Source organism: Scyliorhinus torazame, chromosome 14 (genome assembly GCF_047496885.1).
Source record: "Scyliorhinus torazame isolate Kashiwa2021f chromosome 14, sScyTor2.1, whole genome shotgun sequence".
NCBI lineage: Eukaryota > Metazoa > Chordata > Chondrichthyes > Carcharhiniformes > Scyliorhinidae > Scyliorhinus > Scyliorhinus torazame.
Window position 1 is genome coordinate 133,352,730 of NC_092720.1, and position 27,403 is coordinate 133,380,132.

The following is a 27,403-nucleotide window of genomic DNA, read 5'->3' on the forward strand; positions in this document are numbered from 1 at the left end:
TAACGCCATTGAAAGAACAAATTACCTGGTCGATTGTCTCCTCGGTAATCGTGGAACCTTGCTGTGACACAATTGTCTGCTGCAATCACCTACATTACGACTGTGGCTGCACTTTACCCGAGACAAACAGGTCCTCAAGCCCCAAAGTCTTGGGTTGCAAAGAGTCCCAGACCTTCTGCTTTCCTCTGAATGTGTTGGTCTCTGGCTGCTGTGCAGCCAGTGACACATCTTGAAGGGCAAAATGGGCGAACAAAATAAAAGCTGGATTTATTTACATCTATTGGCATGGAGGGCAATAGCTATGAGGAGAGGTTGGATAAACTCAGTTTGTTCTCACTGGAACGACAGAGGTTGAGGGGCAACCTGATAGAAGTCTACAAAATTATGAGGGGCGTGGATAGAGTGGATAGCAGCACGGTAGCATTGTGGATAGCACAATTGCTTCACAGCTCCAGAGTCCCAGGTTCGATTCCGCCTTTGGTCACTGTCTGTGCGGAGTCTGCACATCCTCCCCGTGTGTGCGTGGGTTTCCTCCGGGTGCTCCGGTTTCCTCCCACAGTCCAAAGATGTGCAGGTTAGGTGGATTGGCCATGATAAATTGCCCTTAGTGTACTTAGTGTTGGGTGGGGTTACTGGGTTATGGGGATAGGGTGGAGGTGTTGACCTTGGGTAGGGTGCTCTTTCCAAGAGCCGGTGCGGACTCGATGGGCCGAATGGCCTCCTTCTTGACTGTAAATTCTATAATAGTCAAGCTTTTTTCCCAGGGTGGAAGAGTCAATTACTAGGGGACATAGGTTTAAGGTGAAAGGGACAAAGTTTAGAGGATATGTGCGTGGGAAGTTTTCTTACACAGAGGGCAGTGGGCGCCCGGAACTCGCTGCTGGAGGAGGTGGTGGAAGCAAATACGATAGTGATGTTTAAGGGACGTCTTGACAAATACATGAATAGGATGGGAATAGAGGAATATGGACCACGCAAGTGCAGATGGTTTCAGGTTAGACGGGCAGCATGGTCGACACAGGCTTGGAGGGCTGAAGGGACTGTTTCTGTGCTGTATTTTTCATTGTATTGTGCATTTCAGTTCATTGTAAATTTATGCCTCTCCATTATAGTGACAATACCTGGTCAGCACTCTAAATAGGTAGTCCTATTCCTGCGGAGTTGCTGAAATGTCATCTTACACATCCTCTCTCTACTGCTTGGGCTCTCCCTGCATTGAAATCAGCATTTACCTCACTAACTCCTCCTTCTGTCCTTGTACCTTGGTAATAAGCTGCTCAAAATGCTCACTGCAGGCAGAGCCAGAGTTTGGAACAGTTGTATTGTGGGAGTTTTCACATTTCATTGGGACAGAATATGAAGATATCATCCATCTGCCATTTACACAGGAAAGTTCAACTTAAACATCTGGAAAACAGTTGGCTTCCATAAAACATTATTGGGAATTCCCATTTTTTTTAGAATAATGAGCATTAACAGTTTATAGGAGCAATTAACATAGAACCATAGCTTATAGAGCACCATACTACCTATCGAGGATGTGTTGGCTTATGGTATTTGACTGCACTTCTGTTTGTGCGAGGTCTCCAATTCAAAATGACTGCCACACGTACAACAATAACAACTTATATATAAATAGAGTCTTTAATGTAACAGAGTGCCAAGGTGCTTCACAGAGGAATTGTCAAACAAAGTTGGACACTGAGCCGCATCAGGAGACATTAGGTCAGATTAGTCAAAAATGGAGGTTTGAAGGAACGTCTTAAAGGAGAAAGAACAAAGAACAAAGAAAAGTACAGCACAGGAACAGGCCCTTCGGCCCTCCAAGCCCGTGCCGACCATGCTGCCCGACTAAACTACAATCTTCTACACTTCCTGGGTCCGTATCCCTCTATTCCCATCCTATTCATGTATTTGTCAAGATGCCCCTTAAATGTCACTATCGTCCCTGCTTCCACACAAGTTCCAGGCACCCACTACCCTCTGTGTAAAAAACTTGCCTCGTACATCTACTCTAAACCTTGCACCTTAAACCTATGCCCCCTAGTAATTGACCCCTCTACCCTGGGGAAAAGGCTCTGACTATCCACTCGGTCTATGCCCCTCATAATATTGTAGACCTCTATCAGGTTGCCCCTCAACCTCCGTCGTTCCAGTGAGAACAAATCGAGTTTATTCAACCGCTCCTCATAGCTAATGCCCTCCATACCAGGCAACATTCTGGTAAATTTCTTCTGCACCATCTATAAAGCCTCCACATCCTTCTGGTAGTGTGGCGACCAGAATTGAACACTATACTCCAAGTGTGGCCTAACTAAGGTTCTATACAGCTGCAACATGACTTGCCAATTCTTATACTCAATGCCCCAGCCAATGAAGGCAAGCATGCCGTATGCCTTCTTGACTACCTTCTCCACCTGTGTTGCCCCATTCAGTGACCTGTGGACCTGTACACCTAGATCTCTCTGACTTTCAATACTCTTGAGGGTTCTACCATTCACTGTATATTCACTACCTGCATTAAACCTTCCAAAATGCATTACCTCACATTTGTCCGGATTAAACTCCATCTGCCATCTCTCCCCCCAAGTCTCCAAACAATCTAAATCCTGCTGTGTCCTCTGACAGTCCTCATCGCTATCCGCAATTCCACCAACCTTTGTGTCGTCTGCAAACTTACTAATCAGACCAGTTACATTTTCCTCTGTGGTAGTATGTATTAGGGGTCATGTGGGACTGGAAGCCCTAATGTCATTGGCTGACAGATCCCGGGTCCTGGTTGGCCGTTGACCTCTAGCTCCGCCCTGAAGGCGGAGTATAAGAAGCCGGAGTCCTCCCCCGCAGGTCATTCTACTATCGAGCTGCGGGGGAACAGACACGCTTAATAAAGCCTCATCGACTTCACTCTATTCGTCTCACGGAGTCTTTGTGCGCTACAATTTATTAAGCGTGCCTAAAAAGGACTATGGAGCTCAGGATCATCCCGGAATGCCTGAGGATCAGCCCCCACGCAGTGAACGCGGCAGCAGCCTTCAAGCACTGGCAGACTTGTTTCAAGGCCTACCTCAGAACGGCCACCGGCCGGGTCACAGAAGACCAAAAACTACAGGTCCTGCACTCGAGGTTAAGCACGGAGATTTTCTCTTTCATCGAGGACGTAGAGGATTTCCAGACGGCGTTCGCAGCACTGAAAAGTCTCCATGTCCGCCCAGTTAACCAAATCTACGCTCGCTACCAGCTCGCGACGAGATGGCAAGGTCCCGGAGAATCGATGGACGAATTCTACGCCGCGCTGCTGATTTTGGGACGAGCCTGCAGCTGCCCTTCGGTGAACGCAAATGAACACACGGACATGTTAATGCGCGATGCTTTTGTGGCAGGTATGAATTCCTCCCAAATCCGCCAAAGACTTCTAGAAAGAGAGTCGCTAGGACTCTCAGAGGCCCGGGCCCTAGCAGCCTCCCTAGACGTGGCCGCGCGTAATACCCGCGCCTACGGCCCCGACCGCGCGGCAGCCCATTGGGCTCCGTACGTACCCGTCGCGACAAACCCCCCCCCCCCCCCGGACACCCCACAGGCTTGCGCGGTCCAAACGCCAAGTCGCACCGGGGGCGCCCGCTGCTATTTCTGCGGCCAGGCGAAACACCCCCGGAAGCGCTGCCCGGCCCGCGCAGCAATCTGCAAGAGCTGCGGGAAAAAGGGCCATTTCGCGGTTGTGTGCCGGTCCCGCGAGGTCGCCGCTGTCCCGGGAGAACAGGGAGCCCTGCAAGCCGTTTACGCTCCCCAATCCCCCCAGCGCCCCATGTACGACCCGCAGGCGCAGCCGTTCTGGGTCCCGACCACCGCGGTCCCGGGAGAACAGGGAGCCCTGCACGCCGCTTACGCTCCCCAATCCCCCCAACCCCCCCCCCCCCCCGCACCCCATGTATGACCCGCCGGCGCTACCACTTTGGGTCCGACCACCGCTCTCCCCGGAGAAGAGGGAGTTCTGCGCGTCTCTAACGCCCCCCAAACCCTCCCCCCCCGCTCCCCATGTCTGACCCGCCGGCGCTACCAACTTGGGTCCCGACCACCGCTGTCCCCAGAGATGAGGGAGCCCCGCGCGGTCCTAACGCTCCCCAACCCCCTCAGCGCCCCATGTGCGACGCGCAGACGCTGCCATTTTGGGTCCCGGCCACCACGAGGGGAGGAAGGGCGCCGCCATCTTGGACCACCCCAGACCAGTACGACGCGTGGGGGCGGCCATTTTGTCCACCCCCGCCGCCATCTTGTGACCCCCCCAGCCATGTGCGATGTATGGGGCGGCCATTTTGTTCATCCCCGATGCCATCTTGGACGGCAACAACGGACCCCACTCCACTACTACAACCACGTCTCGCTTCAATTACGCTCGATCAAGCTCGGCCAGACGACGTAGGTTCACTCCTCAACCCCCCCACTCCAGACGACGACGACAACGGTGCTAATAAACAGCCACGAGACACCATGCCTAGTCGACTCCGGGAGCACGGAGAGCTTTATCCACCCCGACACGGTAAGATGCTGTTCCTTGACCACCTATCCCAGCGCACAAAAGATTTCCCTAGCTGCAGGATCCCACTCCGTACAGATCCAATGTTTCTGCATAGTTACCCTAACGGTGCAGGGGAGGGAGTTCAAAAACTACAAACTACACGTCCTTCCCCAACTCTGCGCCCCCACTTTACTGGGATTAGATTTCCAGTGCAATCTACAGAGCCTTACGTTCAAATTCGGCGGCCCAATACCCCCACTCACTATCTGCGGCCTCGCAACCCTCAAGGTGCAACCCCCGTCCTTGTTTGCGAACCTCACCCCGGATTGCAAACCCGTCGCCACTAGGAGCAGACGGTACAGCGCCCAGGACCGGACCTTCATTCGGTCCGAAGTCCAGCGGCTACTAAAGGAGGGCATAATCCAGGCCAGCAATAGTCCCTGGAGAGCACAGGTGGTAGTAGTGAAGACAGGGGAGAAACAAAGGATGGTCATAGACTATAGCCAGACCATCAACAGGTACACACAACTAGACGCGTACCCTCTCCCCCGCATATCCGACATGGTCAATCGGATTGCCCAATATAAAGTCTTCTCCACCGTGGACCTCAAGTCCGCCTACCATCAGCTCCCCATCCGCCCAAGTGACCGCAAGTACACAGCCTTCGAGGCAGACGGGCGATTATACCATTTCCTAAGGGTCCCATTTGGCGTCACAAACGGGGTCTTGGTCTTCCAACGGGAGATGGACCGAATGGTTGATCAACATGGGTTGCGGGCCACGTTCCCGTATCTCGACAATGTAACCATCTGCGGCCACGACCAGCAGGACCACGACGCCAACCTCCAAAAATTCCTCCAGACCGCCAAAGCCTTGAACCTCACGTACAACGAGGACAAGTGCGTTTTTAGCACCAACCGGCTAGCCATTCTGGGCTACGTAGTGCGCAATGGGATAATCGGCCCCGAGCCCGAACGTATGCGCGCCCTCATGGAATTTCCCCTCCCGCACTGCTCAAAAGCCCTGAAACGCTGCCTGGGGTTTTTTTCATACTACGCCCAGTGGGTCCCCCAGTACGCAGACAAGGCCCGCCCCCTAATACAGACCACGACCTTCCCTCTGTCGACAGAGGCTTGCCAGGCCTTCAGCTGCATCAAAGCGGATATCGCAAAGGCCACGATGCATGCCATCGACGAGTCCCTCCCCTTCCAGGTCGAGAGCGACGCCTCCGACGTAGCTCTAGCGGCCACCCTTAACCAAGCGGGCAGACCCGTGGCCTTTTTCTCTCGAACCCTCCACGCTTCAGAGATCCGCCACTCCTCAGTGGAAAAGGAAGCCCAAGCCATAGTGGAAGCTGTGCGACATTGGAGGCATTACCTGGCCGGCAGGAGATTCACTCTCCTCACCGACCAACGGTCGGTAGCCTTCATGTTCGATAATGCACTGCGGGGCAAAATCAAAAACGACAAGATCTTAAGGTGGAGGATCGAGCTCTCCACCTTCAACTACGAGATTTTGTATCGTCCCGGAAAGCTGAACGAGCCGTCCGATGCCCTATCCCGCGGCACATGTGCCAACGCACAAATTAACCGCCTCCAAACCCTCCATGAGGACCTCTGCCACCCGGGGGTCACTCGGTTTTTACACTTTATCAAGTCCCGCAATCTCCCATACTCTTTAGAGGAGGTCCGTACAGTCACAAGGGACTGCCACAGCTGCGCGGAATGCAAACCGCATTTTTTCAGGCCGGATGGTGCGCACCTGATTAAGGCTTCCCGCCCCTTTGAACGCCTCAGTCTCGATTTCAAAGGGCCCCTCCCCTCCACCGACCGCAACACATACTTTCTTAATGTGGTGGACGAATACTCCCGCTTCCCATTCGCCATTCCCTGCTCTGACATGACCGCGGCCACAGTCATTAAAGCCCTGAACACCATCTTCACACTGTCCGGTTGCCCCGCATACGTCCACAGCGACAGGGGGTCCTCTTTCATGAGTGACGAGCTGCGCCAGTTCCTGCTCAGCAAGGGCATAGCCTCAAGCAGGACGACCAGCTACAACCCCCGGGGGAACAGCAAGTAGAGAGGGAGAACGGCACGGTCTGGAAGACCGTCCTACAGGCCCTACGGTCCAGGGACCTCCCAGTTTCACGGTGGCAGGAGGTCCTCCCGGACGCTCTCCACTCCATCCGGTCGCTATTATGTACGAGCACTAATCAAACGCCTCATGAGCGTCTCCTTGTCTTCCCTCGGAGGTCCTCCTCTGGAACGTCGCTGCCGACCTGGCTGGCGGCCCCAGGACCCATCTTGCTCCGAAAGCATGTGCGGGCATACAAGGCGGACCCGTTGGTCGAAAGGGTTCACCTCCTCCACGCGAACCCGCAGTACGCTTACGTGGAGTACCCCGACGGCCGACAGGACACGGTCTCCCTGCGGGATCTGGCCCCCGCCGGCAACACACACACCCCCCCGACACCATTCACCCAACACCCCTCTTCCTGCCACCGCCGCACCCCGCGACCGCCCCCTTCCCAGGAGGATCGGTTCCCCTCCCCTCAGGCCCGACCAAGAATAAAGCCCAAGCTGAAACCGTAAGGCTCCCGGAGACGACAACACCGGTACAAGCACCACCACCACCACCGGGGCCGAGGCGATCGACACGGACGACCAGACCGCCCGACCGACTCGCGGCGTCGATCTAAATCAATATATGGACTTTTCACAAGAACATTTTGCTTTTCTCCAGATACCTTCTGTAAATAGTTGAAACAGGACAAAATTGTACATACTGTATTGCCATGTGAATGTTTTCCTCCCAGGACCAGCCCTGTAAACCCTTACCACGTGCGAAGCATCACCCCGCCGGGTTCATTTTTGACAAGGGGTGAATGTGGTAGTATGTATTAGGGGTCATGTGGGACTGGAAGCCCTAATGTCATTGGCTAACAGATCCCGGGTCCTGGTTGGCCATTGACCTCTAGCTCCGCCCTGAAGGCGGAGTATAAGAAGCCGGAGTCCTCCCCCGCAGGCCATTCTACTATCGAGCTGCGGGGGAACAGACACGCTTAATAAAGCCTCATCGACTTCACTCTATTCGTCTCACGGAGTCTTTGTGCGCTACATCCTCCAAATCACTTATATATACTACAAACAGCAAAGGTCCCAGCACTGATCCCTGCGGAACACCACTAGTCACAGCCCTCCAATTATAAAAGCATCCTTTCATTGCTACTCTCTGCCTTCTATGACCTAGCCAGTTCTGTATCCACCTTGCCAGCTCACCCCTGATCCCGTGTGACTTTCATCTTTTGTACTAGTCTACCATGAGAAACCTTGTCAAAGGCCTTACTGAAGTCCATATAGGCAACATCCACTGCCCTACCTGCATCAGTCATCTTTGTGACCTCCTCGAAAAACTCTATCAAGTTAGTGAGACACGACCTCCCCTTCACAAAACCATGCTGCCTCTCACTCATACGTCCATTTGCTTCCAAATGGGAATAGACCCTGTCTCGAAGAATTCTCTCCAGTAATTTCCCTACCACTGACGTAAGGCTCTCCGGCCTGTACTTCCCTGGATTATCCTTGCTACCCTTCTTAAACAGAGGAACAACATTGGCTATTCTCCAGTCCTCCGGGACGTCACCTGAAGACATTGAGGATCCAAAGATTTCTGTCAAGGCCTCAGCAATTTCCTCTCCAGCCTCCTTCAGTATTCTGGGGTAGATCCCATCAGGCCCTGGGGATTTATCTACCTTAATATTTTTCAAGACGCCCAACACCTCGTCTTTTTAGATCTCAATGTGACCCAGGCTATCTACACACCCTTCTCCAGACTCAACATCTACCAATTCCTTCTCTTTGGTGAATACTGATGCAAAGTATTCATTTAGTACCTCGCCCATTTCATCAGGCTCCACACATAGATTCCCTTGCCTATCCTTCAATGGGCCAACCCTTTCCCTGGCTACCCTCTTGCTTTTTATGTACGTGTAAAAAGCCTTGGGATTTTCCTTAACCCTATTTGCCAATGACTTTTTGTGACCCCTTCTAGCCCTCCTGACTCCTTGCTTAAGTTCCTTCCTACTTTCCTTATATTCCACACAGGCTTCGTCTGTTCCCAGCCTTTTAGCCCTGTCAAATGCCTCCTTTTTCTTCTCCCATCACCACAACCCTGTTGTTTTTACTCTTTTCCAAAATCTGTCTACCTATCTGCTCCTCTATCTCCCGCTGGCTGTTAGGAAGCCTGTAGTTAAACCCCCAACATTGTGACTGCATCCTTCTTATTCCTGATCTCTACCCATATAGCCTTACTGCCCTCCGAGGTGTCCTCCCGTAGTACAGCTGTGATATTCTCCCTAACCAGTAGCGCAACTCCGCCACCCCTTTTACATCCCCCTCTATCCCGCCTGAAACATCTAAATCCTGGAACGTTTAGCTGCCAATCCTGCCCTTCCCTCAACCAGGTCTCTGTAATGGCAACAACATCATAGTTCCAAGTACTAATCCAAGCTCTAAGTTCATCTGCCTTACCCGTAATACTTCTTGCATTAAAACATATGCACTTCAGGCCACCAGACCCGCTGTGTTCAGCAACTTCACCCCGTCTGCTCTGCCTCAGAGCCAGACTGTCCCTATTCCCTAGTTCTCCCTCAATGCTCTCACCTTCTGACCTATTGCTCCTGTGCCCACCCCCCTGCCATACTAGTTTAAACCCTCCCGTGTGACACTAGCAAACCTCGTGGCCAGGATATTTATGCCTCTCCAGTTTAGATGCAACCCGTCCTTATATAGGTCACACCTGCCCCGGAAGAGCTCCCAGTGGTTCAGATAACGGAAACCCTCCCTCCTACACCAGCTGTTTAGCCACGTGTTTAACTGCTCTATCTTCCTATTTCTAGCCTCACTGGCATGTGGCACGGGGAGTAATCCTGAGATTACAACCCTAGAGGTCCAGTCTTTTAACTTTCTGCCTAGCTCCCTGAACTCCTGCTGCAGGACCTCATGCCCCTTCCTGCCTATGTCGTCAGTACCAATATGTACAACGACCTCTGCCTGTTTGCCCTCCCCCTTCAGGATGCCCTCTACTCGTTCGGAGACATCCTGGACCCTGGCACCAGGGAGGCAACATACCATCCTGGAGTCTCTTTCCTGTCCACAGAAGCGCCTATCTGTGCCCCTGACTATAGAGTCCCCTATGACTATTGCTCTTCTGCGCTTTGACCCTCCCTTCTGAACATCAGAGCCAGCCGTGGTGCCACTGCTCTGGCTGCTGCTGTTTTCCCCGATAGGCTATCCCCTTCCCGACAGTATCCAAAGGGGTATATCTGTTCGAGGGGTAATAAAAGGTAAATCAGAGAGACTGAGAGGTGTAGGGAAGGTATTCCAGAGCTTGAGACCGAGGTGGCGTTTGGGTCAGTGGCCAAACACAATGGCTTCTGCCTTTCAAAATTTAATTGGAGGATTTTTCTGTGCATCCAGTCATGGATGTTAGATAAGCAGTCTGATAATTTAAGCAACAGATGGTGGTGAGGTAATTCTTTGGATGACGTTGGCTTTGGATAATGTTGCCGAGTGAAAGTACATAGATTAGAAATAGGGTGGGGCGAAGGACTGATCCTTGGGGGACACAAGAGGTAGTGTGTGTGACTGGGAAGGGAAGCCTTTGCAAGTGATTCTCTGGCTATGATTAGACAGACAAGAATGGAGCCAGGTAAGAGTTGTCCTACCCAGCTGGATTCGTGACTTTGTTAAGGTGGCAGGAGTGGGAACCTGATTGGAGAGATTTGAACATGGAGTTCCAGGAAAACTGGAGATGGATTCGGGACTCAAGAACATATTCCAGGACATAGAGAGAAAGGGAGCACTGGAGACGAGGCATTCATTTGCAAGGGCAGAGGGGACAAAGGTTGTTTTGTTTTCCTGAAGAGAGGGGTGATGACAGCAGATGTACAGGAGAGAGGGCCAGCACTTGCAGAGGGAAAACAGTTTTCAATATTGGCTAACATGGGGGCCAGGAGGGGGAGCTATATAAAGGACAACTGTCGATGTTCTTCAGAGATAATGTGACGTTTGATGCACCTTGAGGTGGACACATTAGGCTTGTACAATATCACATTGCCACCTCTCTTCAACACAGTTGTGGACTTGAAACAATAGGAAAACTCCTGTTCAGTGCTCCCTCTAATTTTCCGACCGGTCTTCCGACACCTACTGGGATGCAGTTCTAAGAGTACCAGCTGAGTATAGCTGCTTCAACCAAGTGAATATATCGTCGAAACTTAGACAATTAGTTATTCTGTCATAGAGGATATCAGGGTCAGGCCTGATCTAATGTTCATTCAATGTCCTTAAAAGAACTCATGATTTTCTTTTCCCCTTGGAGCAAAAAGACACTGAGGCAATTGTAGCTTCCCTCCCACAATCTCAGCTGGAATCGGTGAGCTCATCACAGATTGGGGACCAAACATGGGATCTATTCACGCCAGCCCTCAACTCATCATGCTTCCTCATATCGAAACCATAGAACGTTTACCACACAGTAGAGTGACCCTGCCAATCCCACTTCCCAGCACTAAGTCCAGAGCCTTGCAGGTCACAGCTCTTCAAGTAGATACCCAAATAATTTAACATGTGGTAAGAGGTTTTGCCTCTACATCACTTTGGGCAGTAGTTTCCAGGGCCGGACTACCCACTGGGTTAAAAAAAAGTCCCCTCCTCTCCCCTCTAATCCTTCTACCAATTACTTTAAGTCTATGCCCCCTGGTTTTTAATGCTTCTGCTCAGGTAATCGGTCCTATCTAAGCCCCCCAGATTTTACACATCTCAACGACATCACCTTGTCCCAAGGAAAACAATCTCAGCCTATCCAATCTTTCCTCACAGCCACAATTTTCCAATCCAGGCAACATCCTCATAAATTTTAGATACTCTGCACCTTTCCTGTAATGTGGTGACCAGACATGCTCAGTAGTGCTCAAGCCCGTGTATACAGAGTTGTGTCCAGTTCTAACAGAACTTCCTCTAATGTAGCGTTGCTTGCTTATACCACTTTTAAAGCTGGCACAGTGACACAGGGCATCCTTGTGCCAGTGTTATTTGGTAGAAACTGTGATTCTCATCGTCTGACTTCAGTTATATCCTTGGGCAAGGCACCACATGGCATCTATACTTCTCACCGCACATACAGAAATCAGATTGATTGTCATGCCAGTACATTAGCACTCGTGCAGGTTTGCCAATGTCCTTACCTTCTTCTCTGCGTCAGGTTGGCGAATTGGGTTGCAGCCTGGGGTTTGAAGCCGAGCGTGGTTGGGGTCTGCACCGTGCTGTCCAGCGGTGCCGTTTGTACTCTCTCTTGAGGCTGGTCACAAACCTTGCTCACCTGCAAAACAAAAGCACACAAAAGCAATTCAATTCCTTTCTGCATTTAGAGAGATTCACTGCAGGTGCAGCATGGTGCAAAACAACAGCAGAATTGTGACAGCTTGTTGGCTTTCAATGCTGCCATTTCTCAAGTCGCATTTCCGTCAATGAGTTCCGCCTTCAGAGAGGTGAGTGACTAGGAGGGACATCACAAATCCCCACAGTGTGAAAACTGAATGAATGTATCGTCAAAATACCAATACATGGTTTAATGCTCAACCGCCGTTAACTCAGTGTGGTATTAGAGGTATTGCGGTACCTGACAGGCTGGAGCACCATTGGATGTATAGTAACTCCGCCCTGCTGGGAAGAGCCCGTGCTGCCCCAGCAGCCTTCATTCTGTACCTGAGCTGCTGGGGGAAACATCTAGCTTATTAAAGCCTTCAGTTGGACTACAACCTCGCTTTAGTGGTCATTGATCGTGCATCACTCAGCACTTCTTGACTCTCCCCAGATAGTTTCCTCACATCGTTAGCATTCGATCATTCACTGTGAGTGCTGCTTTTTTTTAAAATTCATTTATGGGATGTGGGCATTGCTGGTTAGGCCAGCATTTATTGCCCATGCCTAAGTTGCCTTTCAGAAGGTCGTGGTAAGTTGCCTTCTTGAACCGCTGCAGTCCCTGAGGTGTAGGTACATCCACTGTGCTGTTCAGGAGGGATTTGCCCAAGCGACAGTGAAGGAGTGACGATATATTTCCAAGTCAAGATGGTGAGTGACCTGGAGGGGAACCCCCAGGTGGTCGTGTACCCAGGTATCTGCTGCTCGTCCTTCTAGATGGTAGCAGTTGTGGGTTTGGAAGGTGCTTTCTGAGGAACCTTGGTGAGTTACTGCAGCACATCTTGTAGATGGTACACATGGCTGCCACTGTTTGGTGGTGGAGGGTTTGAATGTTTGTGGAAGGGGGAGCCGTTATGGGCCATGGCTTAGAAACTCCAAGGTATATTATGAAGTCCACCTGACCTACAACCTTTATGTTGAATTTGGCTAGGATAAGCACAAGAGCCTTCCCTTCAGGTGTGATTCATCAGTCTTCCTGGACACTTTAATCAAAATAAGCTTTATTCAAGAACTTAGTTAACATATATTATATTATATATATATATATATATATATATATATATATATAAACACACAGCAAGAATTTATCAATTACAAACATAAAGACACCACACAGCTACAGTAATCTATGTATAACACTTTATTATATCTCCCTTAACTGTTCCAATTCAAAAACAGAATCCAATAAACCAAAAAGCCCTTTTCAAGGGCGTGGCCCAGTACTCTGCATTCTCACTTGAATAAGACTGGCTTTCCTTGAGATTCTGATCCCGTCTCACTAGCAGATTTAACCCCTTCCGGAAAGCAAACTACATCTTTCAATTTTCCAAAGCAGGTAGCTATAATCAATGTTTTTTTTAAACTGGAACAACTCTTTAAAATGAAACCACAGAAAGACAGGAAAAAAAACACTTCTTTCTCCCCCTGAGTCCACAGTCCACAGCAGTCAAACTGAAAAACCTCACAGCCACAGCTCAGCTCCACCCACAACATGACATCACTGAAGCCATGTGTTCAGACCTTTCTTAAAGTGACACTCCCATGACAAAGCAATCAAGCAGGCTGCTTTGTCCTGGATGTTGTCGAGCTTCTTGAGTGTTGTTGGAGCTGCACTCATCCAGGCAAGTAGAGAGTGCTCCATTACACTCCTGATTTGTACCTGTAGACGGTGGACAGGCTTTGGGGGTCCGGAGGTGAGTTACTCGCTGTAGGATTCCTAGCCTTTGACCTACCCTGGTAGCCACAGTATTAATATGGCTAGTCCAGTTCAGTTTCTGATCAATGGTAACCCCAGCATGTTGATTGTGGGGGTTCAGCGGTTGTAATGCCATTGAATGTCAAGGGGTGGTGGTTAGATCCTCTCTTGGAGGAGATGGCCATTGCCTGCCACTTGAGTGGGGAAAACATAACTTGCCACTTGTCAACCAGCCTGGATATTGTCCAAGTCTTGCTGCATTTGGACATGGACTGCTTCATTATCTGTGGAGTCGCGAATGGTGCTGAACATTGTGTAGTCATCCGCAAACATCCCCACTTCTGACCTTCTGTTGAGTTACCTTTAGTTTCCTCTATGTTCTCATTTATGAATAACTGTATTTTCACCCATTATATAGTGATTGTAAAGGAGCCAACTTTTGACCATGGAAGAAAATTGAAATTCTACTACATATTTAACAAAGGAAAAGGAACATCCTTCCAGTAAAGGATCAAATTTAATGATAGCTGCCGAGCAGGTGCATAAGGAGCTATGTCACACACTGAGATGAAGAGTGAGAAGTACCACAGAGTAACTGCAGCTATGTGTAGCCTTGTAAATACAGAGTGATGTAAATAAGCCTACTTTGAAAGAAAGATCTTCAGCAGGATCTCTTCCAGATGAAGAGATCAAGGAATCCCAAGACAAACGCACCATAACAGATGGTGGTAGCAGTGACAACACCCACAGAGGAACAGTAGAAAAGCCCGGAGAGAAAGCCAGCTGAGCAGCGGGTGAAGGATGTTGAGGCCAACCCAGCAGTCACATTGGAGACAAAAAAAAACAATGAGGGCAGCCCAGCAACTGGCAAGAGGAGCAAGCATGGGAAAAGAGAACCTTCACCCATGGTGAGAAATGGCTACTACTTTACCACTACCAAATCACGCCAAAATTGCGAATACGTTTCACCGGGTGCCGCTTCAGATCTTGCGAGTAAAGTGAACAAAGACCAAGTTAGTACATTGTTACCCCTGTAATCTGTACAATCCCTACAGTGCAGAAGGAGGCCATACGATCCATCAAGTCTGCGCCCACCCTCTGAAAGAGCACCCTACCTAGGCCCACTCCCATGCCGTATCCCCGTAACCCCCCCTTTGGACTCTGGGAGGAAACCGGAGCACCTGGAGGAATTCCACACAGACAATGTGCAAGCTCCATATAGTCACCCAAGGCTGGAATTGAACCTGGATCTGTGAGGCAGCAGTGCTAACCACTGTGCCGCCCCAATGTGCATGTTGCTGCGAGCAATTTGGATAACGTGCTAGTCAACCAGTGGGGTGAACAAAGAGACAGCCTACTATGAGGATGTTAACCAAGCCTTTGACTCATATTTCAGACGCCATAAAAATATTGTCATAGACAGGGCAAAATTTAATTGACGCAGCCTAAAACAGGGTGAAGGGATCAACCCATTCCTCAATAATTTGTACTGTCTAGTCAAAAATTGTGAATATGGAACATCGAAAGATAACCTGATCGCAGAGGTAGGATAGTCAGAGGAGTTTATGATGATAATCTCGCTGGCTCTTTACAATAGAGTCTTTGCAAGAGATGAGAGGGAAATTCTGCAAGAACAGCCCAATGACATTGCTCAGGTTGTGAATTGTAAAACTGAAAGTATAGCAAGACAGAGACCAGGGAAGCACCCTGACAGAGCACCAGCTGCCATTTTCTAATGTCCCCGCAGCGGTGGGAACAAGGCCCACAGGCGGGAAGAATGGCTGTCTGAATTGCATTGCGCCATGGCTATGGAAAAATGGGTCATTTTGAAGAGATTTGCCGTTCCAGACAGAAGGGGAAATCTGTTAAAGGAACCTCCATTCAAGAAATTCATATTTGATAACCAGGAAATCACATTCCTCGGAGATATCAAGAAAAATAAAAGCCAGTATTGGAGTGAAGTGAATGGGCAGCCTACTGTATTCAAGCTGGATACCAGAGCTGGAGTCTCGGGCTTTATCTGACTGAACAAAATAACTCTGCAAATGTCCTCTATTCAACTCTTTAGAGTGCAGGTAAAATCAAACTAAATGTGCAAGATCAGCTTGACCTAATGCTAAAATACAAAGATAAGAAAAATCATGAAACACTGGGCGGGATTATGTGATCCTGAGGCAAAGTGTTGACGCCATCGGAATCGCTGACGCGTTTCTCGACGGCATCAACGCGGCCTCAGATTCAGCAATTCTAGCCCCTACAGGGGACCAACGGCAGTGGAGCGGTTCACGCCACTCCAGCTGCTGATCCGTGTTGTGAACCGGGTGCCACGAGATCCGCGCATGCGCAGTGGCACCGGCGCCAACGCACGCATGCTCAGTGGCTCCCTTCAACGCGCCGGCCCCGGCGCAACATGGCGTAGGGCTACAGGGGCCGGCGTGGAAGTAAGGCGGCCCCCAGACAGAGAGGCCAGCCCGCCGATCGATGGGCCCCGATTGCAGGCCAGGCCACATCGGAAATATAGAGCAAGATTATATTAATGTACCAAAAGGATCGGCTTATCCTCTCCGGAATACTGGTGTTGGAGGATAGTTCCTCAGGCAATGGTAGTACCCGTCTGTGACCTCATCCATGTATGAACCGGAAGTAATCTAGGAGACACGTCGATAAAGGTTTCAAAAGTAAAGTCGCACCCATACCATACAACGTTAGTGTCCCAGCCCGAGACGAACAGGATTAGAAGGTCCGGGTCTGAGACTGTACTTAACGGGTTCGATAACGAGTCTCAGCTGGATGGGTTTCCACCCATTACCATGGGAACTCCACGAGCCGCACGGGGAGATCAATGAGTGATTCCTCATGATCCCCATGAAAGTTATCATAGAACCCAGACAATCAGTTACTAGCAAGTTATCCAACTTTGCAGTATTATTGTATAGCTTAGTCCTGATCTCAATTCACACCTGGAGCACATATCAGTCGTCAGGGTAAAGCACCCCCGCTGGGCTTGTCCATCCCTACCATAGAGGTGCAGAACCCACTCTGGCCCCAGTTATCTCTCACCAGCCAACTGGTCACAGATTGAGAAATGCGAGGTGTGATGAACGGTTACTGTAACACTGTATCCTTGTCATCATGTAAGGTGATGTCCCCTTTACGACCGGGCTTGGAACCCTGGGGAACTCCGTCTCTGGCTCCGCCCATCCGTGAGCCGTATATAAGGGGCCGCCTTGTGGGCAGTGCAGCAGTTAGCACACATCTCGGCTCTAGCCTAGTTCTTAGTTTAGTAAAGCCTTCTTCAGTGTTTACACTCTAAGCGTCGTTATTGAGGGTACCACAATTTAATAAACTAAACTACTTCAGGATGGACGCAGGCCTAAAACCAGAGAAGCTCAACCTGGAAGCACGGACACCGGAGGCAAAGGAAATTTTAAAATACTGGCTCCGATGCTTCGAGGCTCCTCAGAGACTCCCATCCTGGGGCCACGCAAGCTGCGTCTACGCCACACCCGGGTGAGTCACAGAATCTCCGCCACACTCGAAAAGGCGACGACTTATGAAGAGGCGGTCGAGCTACTCCGCAAGCGGTTCGTCAAGCCTATGACCGAGGTGCACGCCAGGCATCTGCTCTCTACCTGCCGGCAGCGCTCGGGGAATCGTGCTACTTCTGCGGGCAGGACCAGCACACACGTCCACGCTACCCAGCCCGCTCCGCGATCTGCAGCGACTGCGGGAAGAAGGGGCATTTTGTGAAGGTCTGCCTGGCCAGACCCAGGGGCCAGAAGAACAAAGAACAGCCGGCCCGAAAATCAGGCTCTCAGGCCCGCAGGCCTCGCAACGCGGCTGCGCACTGACCCGACAGGTCCCCTTCTGACGCATCATCAGACTTGTGCGAATCATGGGAGCGGCCATCTTGTCGGCGGCCATCTTCTCGACCCGACACGCGCAGCTGACGGCGTCGGATATTTTATGAGTCCAACTCGGCTGAGGACTCCGACTACCCGCGAGTGGGAGCGATCACCCTCGACCAAACTCGGTCAAATCACCTGCAGAACTCTATGATGCAGGCCCAGGTCAACGGGCGCGACACTGCATGCCTCTTCGACTCCGGGAGCACGGAGAGCTTTATCCATCCTGAAACGGTAAGGCGCTGCTCCCTGCGCACCCATCCCACGTCCCAAACCATAGCCCTCGCATCCGGGTCCCACTCGGTACAAATTAAGGGGTACTGTATCGCGGATCTCTCGATTCAGGGCGCCAAGTACACCCGTTTCAAATTTTATATCCTCCCTCACCTCTGGGCCCCCCTGCTGCTCGGACTGGATTTCCAGTGCAGCCACCGAAGCCTGACACTGAAGTTCGGCGGACCCTTGCCCCCCCTCACGGTATGCTGCCTTGCGACACTGAAAGTCGCACCCCCCTCGCTATTCGTGAACCTCACTCCCGACTGTAAGCCCGTCGCCACCAGGAGCCGGCGCTACAGTGCCCAAGATATGACTTTTATCAAGTCAGAGGTCCAGCGTTTACTGAGAGAGGGGGTCATCGAGGCTAGCAACAGCCCTTGGAGAGCACAAGTGGTGGTAGTCCGGTCCGGGGATAAGAAACGGATTGTCGTGGATTATAGCCAGACCATGAACCGATTCACGCAGCTTGATGCGTACCCCGTTCCTCGCATCGCGGAAATGGTAAATCAGATCGCCCAATACCGAGTATTTTCCACGGTCGATCTCAAATCTGCCTACCACCAGCTCCCCATCCGACCAAAAGACTGCCCCTATACTGCCTTCGAAGCAGCCGGCCGGCTCTTCCACTTCCTCAAGATCCCCTTCGGAGTCACAAATGGGGTCTCCGTCTTTCAAAGGGCGATGGATCAAATGGTGGACCAGTACGGTTTGCGGGCTACATACCCGTACTTGGACAATGTCACCATCTGCGGCCATGACCAGCAGGACCATGACTCTAACCTCGAAAAGCTCCTCCAGACTCCCCGAGCCCTCAACCTGACCTATAATGAGGAAAAATGCGTTTTCCACACAACCCGGCTAGCCATCCTCGGCTATGTCGTGGAAGACGGGTTCCTAGATCCCGACCCCGACCGCATGCGCCCCCTTAAGGAACTCCCCCTCCCCCGCAGCCTCAAGGCCCTCAAACGGTGCTTGGGGCTCTTCTCCTACTACGCCCAGTGGGTCCCCAAGTATGCGGACAAAGCCCGCCTACTCATAAAGACCACCACTTTTCCCCTCTCGGCTGAGGCTCAATTGGCCTTCAACCGCATCAAGGCCGATATCGTCAAGGCCGCTATGCGCGCGGTGGACAAAACTATCCCCTTCCAGGTAGAGAGCGATGCATCAGACACCGCCCTGGCTGCTACCCTCAATGAGGCAGGCAGACAGACTAGTAGCGTTCTTCTCCCGGACCCTCACCGCCTCCGAGGTTCGACACTCTGCAGTCGAGAAGGAGGCACAAGCCATTGGGGAGGCTGTGCGGCGCTGGAGGCACTACCTAGCCGGTAGGAGGTTCACCCTCGTCACCGGCCAACGGTCAGTCGCCTATATGTTCGATAACACGCAACGGGGCAAAATAAAAAATGATAAAATTTTGAGGTGGAGGATCGAACTCTCCACCTACACGTACGATATCCAGTATCGTCCAGGGGAGCACAACAAGCCCCCAGATTCCCTGTCCCGTGGCACATGCGCCAACACGCAGGACGACCGCTTGCAAGCCAACCACAATGACCCCTGCCACCCGGGGGTTACCCGGCTCGTCCATTTTATCAAGTCCCGCAACCTACCTTACTCAACCAAGGAAGTCAAGGCCATGATCAAGGCCTGCCAGATCTGTGCGGAGTGCAAACCCCACTTCTATCGGCCAGACAAGGTTCGGCTCGTGAAGGCCTCGGGGCTCTTTGAGCGACTGAGCGTGGACTTCAAGGGGCCCCTCCCATCCACCAATCGTAATGCTTATTTCCTCACTGTTATCGATGAGTTCTCCCGTTTCCCATTCGCCATTCCCTGCCCCGACATGACCTCAGCCACCGTGATTAAGGCACTGCACAACATCTTCACCCTGTTCGGTTTCCCCGCTTATATCCACAGCCGTATATAAGGGGCCGCCTTGTGGGCAGTGCAGCAGTTAGCACACATCTCGGCTCTAGCCTAGTTCTTAGTTTAGTAAAGCCTTCTTCACTGTTTACACTCGAAGCGTCGTTATTGAGGGTACCACAATTTAATAAACTAAACTACTTCAGGATGGACGCAGGCCTAAAACCAGAGAAGCTCAACCTGGAAGCACGGACACCGGAGGCAAAGGAAATTTTTAAATACTGGCATCGTTCATGAGCGATGAACTGCGTCAGTATCTGCTCAGCAAAGGCATCGCCTCGAGCAGAACGACCAGTTATAACACGCGGGGAAACGGGCAAGTGGAGAGGGAGAACGCGACAGTGTGGAAGGCTGTCCTTCTGGCCCTACGGTCAAGAAGTCTCCCAACTACCCGCTGGCAGGAGGTCCTGCCCGATGCCCTACACACCATTAGGTCGCTCCTCTGCACGGCCACGAATGAGACCCCGCACAACCGATTGTTTGTCTTCCCCAGGAAGTCTACCTCCGGGGTCTCGCTTCCACCTTGGCTGAAGGCACCGGGACCTGTTCTTCTCCGGAGGCACACGAAGAGCCATAAAACGGAGCCCCTGGTCGAAAAGGTCCGATTACTCCACGCCAACCCCAGTTACGCCTACATCGGGTACCCCGACGGCAGGCAAGATACGGTTTCCCTCCGGGATCTGGCACCCGCTGGATCCCCCACTACAGACGCTCCTTCCCGCGCCGCTACCCTGCAGGACCCGGCACCCCCTACAACAAACCCCATCCTGGCCCCACTCCCCGTTGGTGAGCACCTATCGCGCCCCCTTTACACACCCCACCGGCGCTGCTACCGCCGGCCCCGCCTATTCTCCCTGCGCCGTTCCCCTGCCCAGACCCGGACCGAAGCTCCGACCGCCGTGCTCCCGGATGTACCCTCAACCAGGAAGTCCGTATCCGCCGCACCACCGGCCGCCGCACCACCGCCCGAACTGAGGAGGTCGATGAGGCCGATCCGGCCACCAAGACGGATGGACTTATGATGGCACTTCACCCCCGCCGGACTCTTTTTTAAACAGGGGGTGAATGTGATGAATGGTTACTGTAACACTGTACCCTTGTCATCATGTAAGGTGATGCCCCCTTTAAGACCGGGCTTGGAACCCTGGGGAACTCCGCCTCCAGCTCCGCCCATCTGTGAGACGTTGTGGGCAGTGCAGCAGTTAGCACACGTCTCGGCTCTAGCCTAGTTCTTAGTTTATTAAAGCCTTCTTTACCGTTTACACTCTAAGCGTCGTTATTGAGGGTACCACACAAGGAGATTTGTGCTTATCTGCGGCCTAGCTTCTTCTGGATCAGTTTCACCTGGCTTCAAACTTTTTAAATACTTTCTCCAACTGTGCTTCATCATTGGCAAAGTAAAAGTAGGCATGCCTTGGGCTTCAATCTCTCTGACTGACAGCAACAGCTGTAGTAACATATTGTTTTCACAATGGCCATTGTGTGGCCCCAGATTTTTTTTAAAATGTGAAATAAACACATTTTAGGCACATAAATCATCATGACCTATTGGTCATTTAAATCTTGGCAAACAGATGAAATGACACAAGGGGCGTCATTCTCCGACCCCCCGCCGGGTCGGAGAATGGCCGTTGGCCGCCGTGAATCCCGCCCCCGCCCCCGCCGAAGTCTCCGAAGGGAGAAAAGTCGGCGGGGCGTTAATGGCGCCGCTGCCGCGGAGAATGTCACGGGCCTGCGCAAGGCAGCCGATTTTCGGCCTGCCGATATTCTCCCTTCCGGATGGGCCGAAGTCCCGTCGACGTGATGACCGTTCACGTCGACGTCAATCAAACCTCCTTTTCATCGGCGTGACCCGGTGCTCCAGGCTCACGCCGACCAGCGAGGAGGTGAGTGACGGCCTGGGGGGTTGGCTCTGGGCAGGAAATGGCGTGGCCGCAGACTGATTGCCTGAGAAGAGGTGTGTCTCGGCTTGTGTGTGTGTGCGGCGGGGGGGGGGGGGGGGTGGTTAGAGTAGGCTGGGCTCCGGGGGAGTGCCGGGAGGGGGTCCGTGCCGGGGTGGAGGTTGTGGAGGGGGTCCGTGCCGGGGTGGAGGTTGGGGGTTGTGGAGGGGGTCCGTGCCGGGGTGGAGGTTGGGGGGGGGGGGTCCGTGCTGGGGTGGAGGTTGGGGGTTGGGGAGGGGGTCCGTGCCGGGGTGGAGGTTGGGGGTTGTGGAGGGGGTCCGTGCCGGGGTGGAGGTTGGGGGTTGTGGAGGGGGTCCGTGCCGGGGTGGAGGTTGGGGGTTGTGGAGGGGGTCCGTGCCGGGGTGGAGGTTGGGGGGGGGGGGTCCGTGCTGGGGTGGAGGTTGGGGGTTGTGGAGGGGGTCCGTGCCGGGGTGGAGGTTGTGGAGGGGGTCCGTGCCGGGGTGGAGGTTGGGGGTTGTGGAGGGGGTCCGTGCCGGGGTGGAGGTTGGGGGGGGGGGTCCGTGCCGGGGTGGAGGTTGGGGGTTGTGGAGGGGGTCCGTGCCGGGGTGGAGGTTGGGGGGGGGGGGTCCGTGCTGGGGTGGAGGTTGGGGGTTGGGGAGGGGGTCCGTGCCGGGGTGGAGGTTGGGGGGGGGTCCGTGCTGGGGTGGAGGTTGGGGCGGGGGGGGGTCCGTGCCGGGGTGGGTGATGGGAGGGCAAATGAGTTGGTCCACCTGGCCAGGTGCCAGCCTCCAACAGTTGGACCCATGCGGTCCATGCCACCTGGCTGGGGGGAGGAGGGGATATGGGCAATGATGACATGTCGTCGTTCCCCTCCCCCCCACCAGGTCGTCATGTTTTCAGATCATCCAGCGATGTTGGCCGCCGTGGTGGCAGCCGCTCATGTCTATGTTGCCCTGGATGAGGAGGAGGAGGAGGAGGAGGAGGAGGAGGAGCGTGCCAGAGAGGCGGCGCAGGCTGCCGCAGAGGGGCAGGCGGCAGCCGCCCAGGCTGGAGGGACACCTGACCGACAGGACGAGGAGGGGGAGGAGGACGTCGCGGCCCCACGGCAACGGAGGCACCCGAGGGCGCCCCGTGTGTACCGGCCCCGGCAGTCATACCAGGACCTCACGGACCGGGAATGCAGGAGGAGACTCCGGATGAGCCGGGAAACCGTGGCACACATCTGCCACCTGCTGGCACACCTGTCACCGCGTGGCACTGGCGGGGGACACCCTCTCCCCGTGTCCGTCAAGGTTACGGTGGCCCTGAACTTTTATGCAACGGGGTCATTCCAGGCACCGAGTGGGGACCTGTCCGGCATATCGCAGACATCGGTGCATCGGTGCATCCGGGCAGTGACAGATGCCCTTTATGCCATGGCGCACCGCTACATCCGCTTCCCCGTGGACCGGGCCAGCCAAGATGCCCGGGCCGTGGGCTTCTCTGCCATTGCCGGGTTCCCCATGGTCCAGGGCGCGATCGATGGGATGCACGTCGCCGTGCGGCCACCTGCAGATAACAGGGCCGTGTTCACTAATAGGAAGGGGACCTATTCGATGAACGTACAGGTGGTCTGCGACCACCGCATGATGATCCTGCACGTCTGCGCCCGTTACCCAGGCAGTGTACACGACTCATTCGTGTTGTCGCGGTCATCCATCCCCGGCATGTACGAGGGACGCCATCCCCGGCTGAGGGGCTGGTTGCTGGGCGACAGGGGCTACCCATTGCGATCGTGGCTGATGACGCCTATACGGAGGCCACGCAATGAGGCGGAGAACCGCTACAATGATGCCCATGTAGCGACAAGGGGAGTGATCGAGAGGTGCTTTGGCGTGCTGAAGATGCGTTTCAGGTGCCTGGACCTCTCTGGGGGCGCCCTCCAGTATCGGTCAGATAGGGTCGGCCGCATCATTGTGGTGTGCTGCGTCCTGCACAACATAGCCCAGCAGAGGGGCGATGTGCCGCAGGCAGAGGAGGGCGGAGTGGAGGAGCAGCAGGAAGAGGCCCAGTCCTCCCCAGATGAGGGGGATGGGGGCAATGGTCAGGGCAGACGGGGTAGACACAGACGGGTGGCTGTCCACCGTTACCGGCTGGCCCAGCGGGCACGGGACAGACTGATAGACGCCCGCTTCACTGACTAGATGGGCGTGGGAATCGGGTAGTATGGCCACAGACCGCACACCATGACAACAGCCGACCACCCACACCCCCCACCCATCCATCCACCCAGCACCATCACCCCCCTCCCCAACCCCACACACCCCACCCGCATGCACACCACCCCCCCACTCCCAATTGCCGATCCACCGGCGGCACAACGGGCCGGGCTCACCCAGTTGCGGGTGGACGCGTGTCTATCGCAGGCCATGGAGAATGATGACAGCCCGCCTCCGATGAGCTCCTGGCTCTACATCGTTGGACTATGTCTGACCCATGGCCACAGTACCACCATCCACCCGGACCATCCCTGCATGCGGCTGTGATACTGCAGCGCACGGTCCCGTCCTCTGCCCGGGGGATGTTGATGGCGGCCCAGGGGGAAGGGGGCAGACTCACCTGGGGCTGAGGTAAGACCACCCCTCACACACACACTTGCGCTCAACGTACATGACACCCCCGCACACTTTGGACAGAGCATAAAGGCAGCTTCGGTAGGTGTAACATTGACTTTAATAACCAAAGGAGTTCATGCACGTGCCCTAGCGCCTAAAACTCATCTGTGCCCTGCACCCGTGCCAACTTACTCAGTGTCTAATTGTTTGGCCTTACGGGCCCTTTGACTACGTCTACGTGGTTCCCCAGACGGTACAGCAGAACTGGAGGTGGACTCCTGTGATTCCTGCCCTCTGACACTGGATCCCTTTGGCGGCCGTTTCCTGGGGCGTCCTGGCCTAGATGGGCCAGGCTGCGGCCCGGGCGACTGGGATGGCGAGCTGCCAGCCTGTCCTGCCCGTTGCCCACCCGATGCACCTGGGACGGAAGGGGGGGAGTCCGAGGTGTCGCGGTGTACCGGGACCTCCCCTACAGAGGGAGCCGGGATGGACCACACCACCTCCTCCTCCCTCGGGGTGCCCGATGGCCCCCAGGCCTCTACATGGGTGGGGGATGCGAACGGACTGGCCATCCGACGCGCCCCCGACATCTGGCGCTGCCAGTCCTGGAGGCCCGTGCTGGTATCGACAGGGGTCTGCAGGTTTGCAGCCATGGAGCCCAGGGGGTTGTCGAACCCTGTCTGCGACAGTGCGACGCCAGCTCGCACATGGCCACTGGCGCCGATGCCCTCAGCGATGGCCTGCTGAGACTGGGCCATGGCCTGCAGAGACTGGGCCATGGCCTGCAGAGACTGGGCTATGGCCTGCTGAGACTGGGCCATGGCCTGCTGAGACTGGGCTATGGCGTTGAGCGCCTCTGCCATCTGGCGCTGGCACTGGCTCATGGCCTCCTGTGAGAGGGCAGCCATTTCCTGGGCCACAGACGCCGCCTGCACGGAAGGCCCCAGGCCTCGCAAACCGTTCCCCATGTCTGACACCGTCGCACCCATTGCCTCCACCGCGGACGCCACCCGTGCGGTGTCAGCCTGGGTGGCACGCATGACCGGGACCACTCCCAGCTCCTGGACGCGGGTGGACTCCTCCACCTGCGACCGCAGCCGCCGCAAGCCACCCGTCACCCTATTCGCTCGTCTCCGTGTCGGTGGTTGCATCGGATCTATGTGTGGGTGTGGTAACTGCAGGAACCCGGGATCCATCTGGGCGGCAGATGTTCGCTTGGCCTGGGCTGCCCTCCGACCGCCCGGTCCCTCTGCTGCTCCTACCTCCACCTGCTGTACCGGGACGGCTGTGTTGTGCGCACCAGTGAGTGTACCAGACGCCTCATCACTAAAGTGCCCAACCGTGGTGAGTGTTTCTGCGATGGTGGAGGGTGTTGGTGACAGCAGTGGCGTTGTGTCGTGCTCTTCGTCCCACTCTGAGTCCATGGCACTTTGGGGTGGGGGTTCGTCTCCACCCATCCACTCTGAGTCACTGTCCGGTATTTCGTCTTCCCGGGTAGGGGTGTCCTGGGTAGTGCTGTCCCGGGTAGTGCTGTCCCGGGTAGGGGTGTCCTGGGTAGTGGTGTCCCGGGTAGGGGTGTCCTGGATAGTGGTGTCCTGGGTAGTGGTGTCCTGGCTCGGATGTGACGGGGGCCTGTGGCTGCCCCCCTCATCGCTGGGTGGTCGCTCCCGCACGTGACGGGGGTGTCGTCTCCCTGTTGCTCCAGGTCTCTCCGTCTCCCGTGGTCTCCGAGGGGCATCCTGCGGGCGTCGCATGCTGGAGGGTTCGGGTCTCTCCGTCTCCCGTGGTCTCCGAGGGGCATCCTGCGGGCGTCGCATGCTGGAGGGTTCGGGTCTCTCCGTCTCCCGTGGTCTCCGAGGGGCATCCTGCGGGCGTCGCATGCTGGAGGGTTCGGGTCTCTCCGTCTCCCGTGGTCTCCGAGGGGCATCCTGCGGGCGGTCTGCATCTGCGGGGATGGGTGCCTGGACGTTTGGTCCTGCGATACACAATGAAGCATGCATGGTTAGACATCAGGCAGTGATCAGGTGATACGGGAGAGGGGGATATAGGGGAGGGGGGATATGGGGACGGGCTGTTGGTGGCTCACTTGCTCGTGGGGCCCCGACCTCTGCATCAGCAACCTCCCGGTCGTCAGGTCCGCCAGCCAGTTCCAGGGCCCTTTCCTCGTGTACGGTCAGTGGCCTCTCATCAGCGGGCCCTCCTCCAGTCCTCACATGCTCCCTATTGTTGTGTGCGCGCTTCTCCTGGGGGGGGGGGGGGGGGGGGTGGTGGCAGGGGTAAAAGGCAACAGTGTTAGGCAGGTATATGAATGCACGCCATCGGTTGCGCGTGCATTGCAGAGGTTAAGGTTAGGGCTGGATTCACTTGGGGATATGGGGGATATGGGGGAGGGGGGATATGGGGGAGGGGGGATATGGGGGATATGGGGGAGGGGGGATATGGGGGATATGGGGGAGGGGGGATATGGGGGATATGGGGGAGGGGGGATATGGGGGAGGGGGGAATATGGGGGATATGTGGGAGGGGGGATATGGGGGAGGGGGGATATGGGGGAGGGGGGATATGGGGGATATGGGGGAGGGGGGATATGGGGGATATGTGGGAGGGGGGATATGGGGGAGGGGGGATATGGGGGATATGGGGGAGGGGGGATATGGGGGAGGGGGGATATGGGGGAGGGGGGAATATGGGGGATATGGGGGAGGGGGGATATGGGGGAGGGGGGGATATGGGGAGGGGGGATATGGGGGATATGGGGGAGGGGGGATATGGGGGAGGGTGGATATGTGGGAGGGGGGGATATGGGGGAGGGGGGATATGGGGGAGGGGGGATATGGGGATATGGGGGAGGGGGGAATATGGGGGATATGGGGGAGGGGGGATATGGGGGAGGGGGGAATATGGGGGATATGTGGGAGGGGGGATATGGGGGAGGGGGGATATGGGGGAGGGGGGATATGGGGGATATGGGGGAGGGGGGATATGGGGGATATGTGGGAGGGGGGATATGGGGGAGGGGGGATATGGGGGATATGGGGGAGGGGGGATATGGGGGAGGGGGGATATGGGGGAGGGGGGAATATGGGGGATATGGGGGAGGGGGGATATGGGGGA

At 54.5% G+C, this 27,403-nt stretch overlaps 1 protein-coding gene across 2 annotated transcripts in view; it reads right to left on the minus strand.

The window, feature by feature from the left end:
• gpc5b (glypican 5b) overlaps nucleotides 1-27,403 on the minus strand; it is a 945,490-nt gene that overhangs the window by 531,759 nt on the left and 386,328 nt on the right. For both annotated transcript variants that reach the window (XM_072474918.1, XM_072474917.1), the window contains exon 4: nucleotides 11,763-11,896. In XM_072474918.1, coding sequence (XP_072331019.1) covers nucleotides 11,763-11,896 — 134 coding nt within the window. The remainder of the gene's footprint in view (nucleotides 1-11,762; nucleotides 11,897-27,403) is intronic.